Source organism: Vulpes lagopus, chromosome 20 (genome assembly GCF_018345385.1).
Source record: "Vulpes lagopus strain Blue_001 chromosome 20, ASM1834538v1, whole genome shotgun sequence".
NCBI lineage: Eukaryota > Metazoa > Chordata > Mammalia > Carnivora > Canidae > Vulpes > Vulpes lagopus.
In genome coordinates, this window is record NC_054843.1 from 2,618,011 (window position 1) to 2,626,214 (window position 8,204).

The 8,204-nt window shown below is 64.7% G+C and overlaps 1 protein-coding gene across 1 annotated transcript; it reads right to left on the reverse strand.

The window, feature by feature from the left end:
- Positions 1–1,227: 1,227 nt before the first annotated feature.
- CRYAA (crystallin alpha A) lies at positions 1,228–3,922 on the reverse strand. Its single transcript, XM_041735174.1, has 3 exons — positions 3,734–3,922; positions 2,606–2,728; positions 1,228–1,545 (listed from the first exon to the last, which is right to left on the reverse strand). Exons 1-3 carry the CDS (start codon positions 3,920–3,922, stop codon positions 1,336–1,338), a joined length of 522 nt encoding a protein of 173 aa, XP_041591108.1. The 3' UTR covers positions 1,228–1,335.
- Positions 3,923–8,204: the final 4,282 nt, after the last annotated feature.

Genomic DNA, 8,204 nt, shown 5'->3' on the forward strand with positions numbered 1-8,204 from the left:
CTGTGAACACGGACCACATCCCAGGAAATTCTCCCGTGTGTCCACCCTTCTTGGAGGAGTACAGGTGCCCCCCAGAACCATCGCACGGGGCCCCAGCAGGGCCCCCAGCATCCCCGACCTCTACTGCCCCGGAGACGTCCCCCGACGCAGCCTCACCATCGCCTCGCCGTCCACCCCTAGAGATGCATCTGGGGGCCCACCAGCCCCCAGGGGACCCTCTGCATGGTGCCGCTGGGGGAGCCTCTGCCCCGGGAGGCAGTGGACCTCCAGACACGGTCGCCTTCCCCACTGGCAGGAGGCTGGACAGATGCGGAGAAGGCCGTCCGCCCGGGCTGGGGCAGGCTGCCGGGACACCAGCCCCGGTCACCAGAAGCCCCCCGAGGGCACCTGCGTCTGTTCCAGGGAGGGGGGCCCCTGAGCACCGCGCCTCCCGCTCGGCGAGGGGGAGGTAGACGTTCTGACCACGCTTGACTGCCCGTCCTCAGGCCTTAGGAAGCAACGGGGCCAGGGTCCATGCCCTGCAACCACAGGGGAGCCAGGAGAGAAGCCCCCCAGAAGAGGCAAGGCCCCCTGCACCCCGACTCCCACGGGCTGCAGAAGGGAGCCCCGAGTCTCTCCCATCTTCTCCATCCTCCCGTCCTCCCCCAAGGCCCATGTTCTCCACCCAAACCTCCGTCCTATGCAGCACAGGGTCCTTCCCACCCCTCAGCGCTGCCCCCGCACCCCCAGTCCAGGTCCCCGGCTCTCCACACCTCCCCAAAGGAGACAGCACGACTACCAGTCAGCAAGTTGCTTGTGTCACCTGCTCTTTATTGACTGCCACAGGCTGCATTGTCAAGGGTGCCCGGGTGCCCCGGGGGTGGTACTACGGAGAGGAGGGGTGGAGGGAAGGTGGTCTGGGAGGAGCAGGCTGCCGAGAGCCCGGGCACACAGGCGCCTCTGCCAGACGGACCTCGGGGCACCCAGAAAACGTGGGTGGGACCCGCGGCCGGGTCCCGATGCGGGCGCCCACCAACAAGGGTCAAGGTGCACCCAGAGGTCACCCAGAGGCCGCATCCTCCGGGAGCCCGGGGCTGTGGTCTCAAGCTGCCGGGACGGCGAGGGCCCTCGCCAGCTGGCTGGCATGGGGACCTGGGTCCCCCCGAGGTCGCAGGACCTGAGGCCGAGGCCCCAAGCCCTCCAGGCTGCCCTCTCAAACCCTCGTTCCCTCGGAGAGGAGGAGAAAAATGGAAACAGGGAAGGCCAAGGGAGACGCACACCCCACGTTCTAGGGTTCCCCCCAGATCGGTGGGCCGTGGGGGCAGCAGCGGGTGGCAGCCGAGGCCGGGGCCGAGCTTAGGACGAGGGCGCAGAGCTGGGCTTCTCCTCCCGCGACACGGGGATGGCTCTCTCGCTGTGGCCGGCGTCCACGCCAGACGGGACCTTGGGGCCAGAGAAGGTCAGCATGCCGTCCGCGGACAGGGAGCAGGAGAGCGCAGACTGGTCCACGTTGGAAGGCAGGCGGTAGCGGCGGTGGAACTCGCGGGAGATGTAGCCGTGGTCGTCCTGGGGGGCACGGGGAGGGCTGCAGTCGGGGACGCCAGCCCTCGGGGCCTCCCAGGGTCCCACCCGGCAGTGGGGGGAGGCACAGTGCCACGTGGAGGGCTCCGGCTGAGTGACCGCCCGGCCTCGGGGCCTCCCCCCCAGCGGATCCAGGCCAGCCTGGGGCCATTCAGCGCCGTGGGGTTGGCTCCTCAGACTCACTTCAGTCCACAGTCACCCGAATGGTTGTTTCCCAGCTTTGCACTTGGGTCAGGCTTGGCCTCCACCCGTGACCCCCCCCAGGCTCGGGGCGTCTGCTGTCCACCGAGCAGGGTCAGAAAGCCAGGTCTGCAGAACTCTCCCTTCGGCTGACGGCCCTGGGCCCAGGCCCCCGGGCCGGACCTCTTCCTCCACGCCGATGCGGTATTGGGGGTCACCCCACCGTACGGGGCCCAGCATGGGAGGGGCAGGAGCCGCGGAGGCAGGGGCTCTCACACACACACACACACACACACACACACACACACACACGCTTCTCCAACTGTTACGGGAAAACCCGGTCTCCGACTGCCGGTGAGAGGCCACCCCACCTTGTGCCAGCTGTGGGCCAGCCAGGCCACCGACACCCCACCCCCGAGCCTGCCTCTGCCACCTGCCAGATCAGGATAATGGGTCCCCTGTGGGGTGAACGTGTGAACACACGCGGTGTTGGGGGCACCGCTGACGGCCGGCCGCCCTGCTGTCACGGCTCACCCGCCCAAGGTAGGACCCTGTGAAAATCTGAGTTGGCTCAGAGCTCGCCACGTCTGTGCCTGGCGTTTCCTGGCATCCCCCCTCCTAGAACACCCCCCCTCCATCACTCGAGAGGTTTGGAGGGAGCCCGGGACAGCGGGCAGGACCCAAGGGGGGCTCCCCGCAGGCCCCGCACTGCAGGGGCTGAGCTGTGACCTCCTGTCCCGGGGAGGCCGCTGGCTTGGGTCCTCCGGGAAGAGTGGGCAGGCGAGGGCAGAGGCCGTCCACCCCTCCTGGGGTTCCGGGGCCCCGAGAAGACAGGTGCACCGCGGCATCTCCCCGTCGGGCTCACCTGCCTCTCGTTGTGCTTGCCGTGGATCTCCACAAAGTCCTCCAGCACTTTCACGGTGAGGTCCTCCGGGGAGAAGTGCTTCACATCCAGGAAGATGACGAACTTGTCCCGGTCAGATCGGACCTGAAACCCAGACGCTCGTCATGTGGGCCTCCCGGTGGGGGGCGGGGGGCCGAGGAGTTGGGGGTGGCCAGCCTCTGGGTCCCCACTATCAGGGAAGAAACGCCTTCCACACACTCAGGGGACAGAGTCCCAGGGACCTGAGGGGGGACCTGACGGGGGACCGTGTGATCGCTAGCCCCAAGGCGGTGGTGCGTCCCCCGACTGCCCGGCTGCTGATGAACTGAGGCTGGCTATGGTTAGCGGGGTGACTGGCTACAGTCAGGACGGGGCTCCGGGGCGGCTGGCTGGCTGCTTGGACCTAGCACTTCGGGGAAGGTCACAGCTCCTGGCCTGCCTAGCGTCACCATGAGCAGCCCCCGTGGACGTGATGTGCCCGGCGGCCTGCAGAGCTGCCCACCGTGCCCACAGGCCGTCCCTCCCCACCGCCCTCGCTGCGCTCGCTGGGAACGCTCAGCTGGGCTCCTTCCGTTTCTGGAGTTGACCGGCCTGCACCCGAGCCCGGCTGGCCTCTGCTTTTAGCCGCTCCAGACCTTGGACCCCAGGGTCTGCCCTAGGGCTGAAGGCCGGAAGGCCGGCGGTCTCTTCGCTTCCCCTCGGGCCCGGCCCTGCACACCGGGATGGGCCTACAAAGAGCCCACTCTGCAGCTCCACTGGCTGTTCCCGGGGATCCCCCCCTGGGGCCGGGGGGTGGCACAGCCCGCCCACCCAGGCTTCCCGGCAGGAGGAAGAGTGTGGAGAGCTGGGGACCCAAAACCGACATCTGCCCTCAAACCTGCCTCGGTGAGGCTGCCCTTGGGGTTCCCAACAGCGCAGTTGGTGCATCACAAACCGCATGCGGGTCGTGAGCTCATTGGAGGAAAAGACAGTGGTCGGGCTCGGGGTCCCCCTCCAGACGGTCAAGCTGGGCCCAGGCAGGGCGCAGCAGGAAAGCAGCTCCCTACCCCGCGCCGAGGACCAGGCACCTGGAGGACCTTCGTCCCCTCCTCTGCCCCCGGCCGGTCTTACCTCGGAGATGCCGGAATCCAGCACAGTGCGGAAGAGGGACTGGCGGTAGTAGGGGCTGATGGTGGAGGACAGGAAGGGGAGCAGGTCATACTCGAAGAGGCCCTCGCCGAAGAACTGGTCAAACAGCCGGCTGGGGTAGAAGGGGCCCAGCGCACGTTTGAACCAGGGGTGCTGGATGGCGATGTCCATGTTGGGCGTCGGCGATGCAGGGACCCGGGGCTGGTGGGGAGTCGGGCAGGGGCCTCTGGGCAGTGCACTGGGGAGCTGTGGGGTGAGGCCTCCCTATATACGCCGCGACACAATGGAAGCATTAGGGGGATTTGTCCAGAAAGCGTGAGCTCAGGAGGAAGGCTGCCCAGTCAGCAGAAATGTGGCCTGCGCTGGGCGCCCGCCGCTCCCGACCCCGGGGCCCTGGGGCGCTGACCGGCATGGGGCCCTGGACCCCAGGGGGACGCCGTTCCCAAGGAGCTTCTCCCCGGGGCTCTGCCCCTGCCCTCTCCTGGGGGCCGGGGAAGGCAGCTCCCACCTGCTTCCATGGCCGTGAGTGGGCACTTGTCCCCATGCCCCAGATGAGATGCTGGGCTCAGAGGCTATGCATGGGATCCCCAAATCCCACAGCTCCTGGGGGGCAGTTCATCAGTTTTCTTTCTTTTTTTTAAAAGATTTTATTTATTTATTCCTGAGACACAGAGAGAGGCAGAGACACAGGCAGAAGGAGAAGCAGGCTCCATGCAGGGGATCCCAATACTAGATCCCAGGACCCTGAGGTCACGCCTTGAGCTGAAGGCAGACCCTCCACCGCCGAGCCACCCAGGCGCCCCCTTATTGGTCTTTATGCCTCTGCTTCCCAGCGCGGCCTCTAGCCGGTGTCCACGGCAGGCTGGTGGAGCTAAGTGCCTCCTCAAAGCACTCGGGCCTCTTTAGGCATTTCCCTCCCACCCCTGGGCCCGGCCGGTCACGGAGGAGCACTGGGGTAGGGCCGTACCCCACACATCTAAGGTGGAGTCGGTGTTAGCAGTGGGAACTCAGAGCACCCCCCACACACGGCCTGTACCAAATCCTTCCTCCCCGAGCCTCTCAGCGCCTGCTAGGTGCGTACCGCCAGCCGGTGGAAAGGGCTCCGAGAAAGCTAAAGGGCCAACCTCTGCTCTGCAAGTTTATGATTTGGGGGAGCCATTACCCACCCCAGGCATCAGGCAACAAGGCGGTTGAGGGTCTGCCTTCAGCTCAGGGTGTAACCCCAGGGTCCTGGGATCGAGTCCCATATCAGGGGTCCCCGTAGGAAGCCTGCTTCTCCCTCTGCCTGTATCTCTGCCCTTCTCTCTCTCTCTGTGTGTGTGTGTGTGTGTGTGTGTCTCATGAATAAATAAATTAAAATCTTAAAAAAAAGAAAAAGGATTTGTCCCAATGGCCGTGTTTTTGGTGCCCCTGGCATTGTCACCGAGCGGAGAGCCTTGCTCTGCTCACCAGCCGTGGGCCTCCGTGGGGTGGCTCAAGCAGCCAGCGACCGCAGGCAGAGACGGAGGCAGACGTGCCCACCCGGTGCTAAGCGCCAAGGGTCTGCCCGCATCCTGCAGACTCGCAGGGGTGCCCGGGCACTTACCCCCCTCACGTGCCTGCCCCTTCCAGGGTTCGGAATCCCATGTGCCGCAGCAGCCGGCAGGGGCAGGGGCTCCGTGGCCTCCACGGTGAGCCGAGGCCGCAGGGAGAGGAAGCCACGGGCCTGGCTGCTGCCCACCCATGTGTGCAGACTCACCCCCACCTCAACCCCTCACTGCCCTGGATTCTGGGAAAAGAAGACCCTTTCCCTCCGGGCCGGGAGGCCCCTCGAATCACAGCGAAGAGGTCCCTTCACAGCCACGGTGGCAGTGGAAGGAGCGGTTGGCCACGTACCGAGGGACCCACGGAGAAGACATCCACGGGCCAGGAGAGAGGCCTCAGGAGGGAGCAGCTCTGCCCAGGCCAGACCTCGGGCTGCAGCCTCGGGGCAGTGAGGAGGCCTCCACGCTGGGCGGGTCACCAGCCGTGCCCCCTGACACCACGCAGAACCCTCCAGTAACGAGGAGCGGCCGTGTTTACGTGACCTTCACATTAGCACAGAATTGCTCTCACTCCCTCGCAGACATTTGCTGTGTGAACCCCCACCCCCCCCGCCCCCGAGACCCCTGGCCCCCCGGCCGGCCGACTGCGGGCTCGCGTAGGTCCCGGAGCCGGTTTCCAGGACCGGGAACTGGTCAGGCTCACGGGGGCCGTGTTCGGCGCCGACCTCCACGGCCACACCCGCAAGATCTCAAGTCAGTCGGGACCGCCCACAGGTGGACTCAGACCTGGAGTCACTTCGGTCTCTCTGGGGCACGGCTCAGTGCCCTGGTGGCCTGTATAAGCCGCGAGGTGTCATATTTCGGGGCAAGTGTCACTTTGCACATTAAATATTTCACTGAATTTGAGTAGTATCTTTCAGACGGACCTATAGTCTTCCTGTTTGTCGTTAGTTGTTTTAAAGAACAAAGCAGTGGGGCACCTGCGTCGCTCAGCGGTTGAGCATCTACCTTTGGCTCAGGTCGTGACCCCGGGGTCCTGGAATCGAGTCCCGCATCGGGATCCCTGCAGGGAGCCTGCTTCTCCCTCTGCCTGGGTCTCTGCCTCTCTCTCTCTGTCTCTCCTGAATAAATAATAAAATATTTAAATAAAAAAAAGAACAAAGCAGCAAAGTTGTGCTTCTTTGTGCAGAGGGAACGTTCACAAAGAGACCTGCTCTGAGCATCCTGCCTAGGCCCACGGGCCTTGGGCTCCTCTGGGCTACAAGTGGGCATCCCAGAAGCTTCTCGAAACTTTACAAGAGTGCACTGGACCCCATCACTGACCAGGGCAGACCTGAAGCCCACCGCACGCCCCCCCCCCCCACGGGTGGACATGACACTCAGAGCTCTCGGGCCCTGCCTCTGTGAGCCTCCAAGCTGCAACCTGCCTGGTCGCCAGAGACCGTGCACAAGGCCACAGTCCGCTCTAGGATGTCACAGCGCCGAGGTGCCGAGTCCTGGAGGCAGAGCCACCTGCATGAGCCAGCCTGGGGACAGCACAGCCCACAAGTCCCAGACCTGAAAGAAGGCCTTCCGTGATGAGATGCTTTCTGAAAAAGTTCTTTGTGAACCCAGCTTTCAACAGACCACTGACGGGCCCATTGGACTTTGATTTTTATTTTTTGTTTGTTTCAAATAACGCTCTTACTTGAGAAAAGCGAGACTCTGCCATTGTTCAGAATCTGGACGGATAAATAAATTCAGCAGTGGGGGAAGCACCCATCATCCTGGCAAACTCTGAGTACTTGTAGAGAGGAAATAGCCAGTCTTTCCCGTTTGGCTCGGGGGCTGGTGCTCAGGGGCTTGGGAGCCAACCAGAAGGTGTTCCCAAAAGATGAGCCACGAAATTCCAACAAAATACCAGGAGCCGTGGAGGGTGGGCCAGGGCAAGGACCACCAGGAGACAGGGGTCCTGGGTGCCAGCTATCAGGCACAGCCACCCATCCTCACTGTGACAAAGTGGCCCCTGCCTCTGAGGCGGGCAGAGAGCCCCGCTGCCTTTGCACTGAGCAGGAGTGAGTCAGACCATCCCCAGTCACGCCCAGCCACCAGGCCTTGGACTGCGGCATTGTGCAAGCCCTGCTGACCAGGACAGGCTGTGCTCTGATGTTTGTGTCCCTCTGGCCCGTCCTGGAGACCCCAGCAGAGGTGCGCCCAGCCATGGCCTCCAGGAGAGAAAAGAAGAGGAAGTGCATGGGTGTGTGGCTCTGACTTCTGGGCCCAGTCTGTGCAGGGCGGGGGCAGAGACCGAGCTGGAGCTCCCGGGGAGGAGGGGGGGACCAGGCCCCAGGTCGCCGGGCAGGGGCAGGAGTGAGCAGGACAGGGGCTTACTCATGGGTGGCCCCAGGCTGACACTCGGTGCCTCTGAGCCATGCTTTCCTCCCGGGAGCTTGTGCAAGGCTGGCACACGTGGGCCTGACCGTGGCCTTTCTCCCCTGGCCGTCTCTCAGATCTGCCCATGGCTCCCCAGCCTCAGCTTTCCGGAGAGTCATTGTCAACCTCCACCTGTGCGCCAGAAACTAGATTCTAAGGAGAGTGCGACTGGCCCAAGGCTGTCCCCTGCCCACCGCCCACTGCCTGGGGCCCGTCTTGGCCTAAGAGGCAGGTAACCTTGCCATGGGGTGGGGAGGGAGGGGGCTGCAAAGCCAGGGCAGGTGGGCAGCCGACGGAGGGCACCAGGTGACCATGAGGTGCACCCTGCGGCTCAGCCAGGCCAGGAGCAGCGTGCACCCCCCGGGTGCTCAGCCAGTAGACGGAGGCCCGGAGGCCTGGAGTCCAGGTCATGGCCCCGCTGCGCAGTCACGGTGGCCCCAGCAGACCCCCGCAGACCCCCCACAGGCCGGCTCCAGCCAGTGAGGCCCAGGCTGGCCCTGCCCGGGAGCCCCTGCTCC

What these genes read in the sequence shown, in the direction of transcription:
- CRYAA (XM_041735174.1), bottom strand. Translation starts at nt 3,922, where the DNA reads ATGGACATCGCCATCCAGCACCCCTGGTTCAAACGTGCGCTGGGCCCC. An exon ending in TGGATTCCGGCATCTCCGAG is followed by an intron (nt 2,729 to 3,733) that starts GTAAGACCGGCC and finishes TCTGGGTTTCAG; the next exon opens with GTCCGATCTGACCGGGACAA. An exon ending in GCAAGCACAACGAGAGGCAG is followed by an intron (nt 1,546 to 2,605) that starts GTGAGCCCGACG and finishes CGTGCCCCCCAG; the next exon opens with GACGACCACGGCTACATCTC.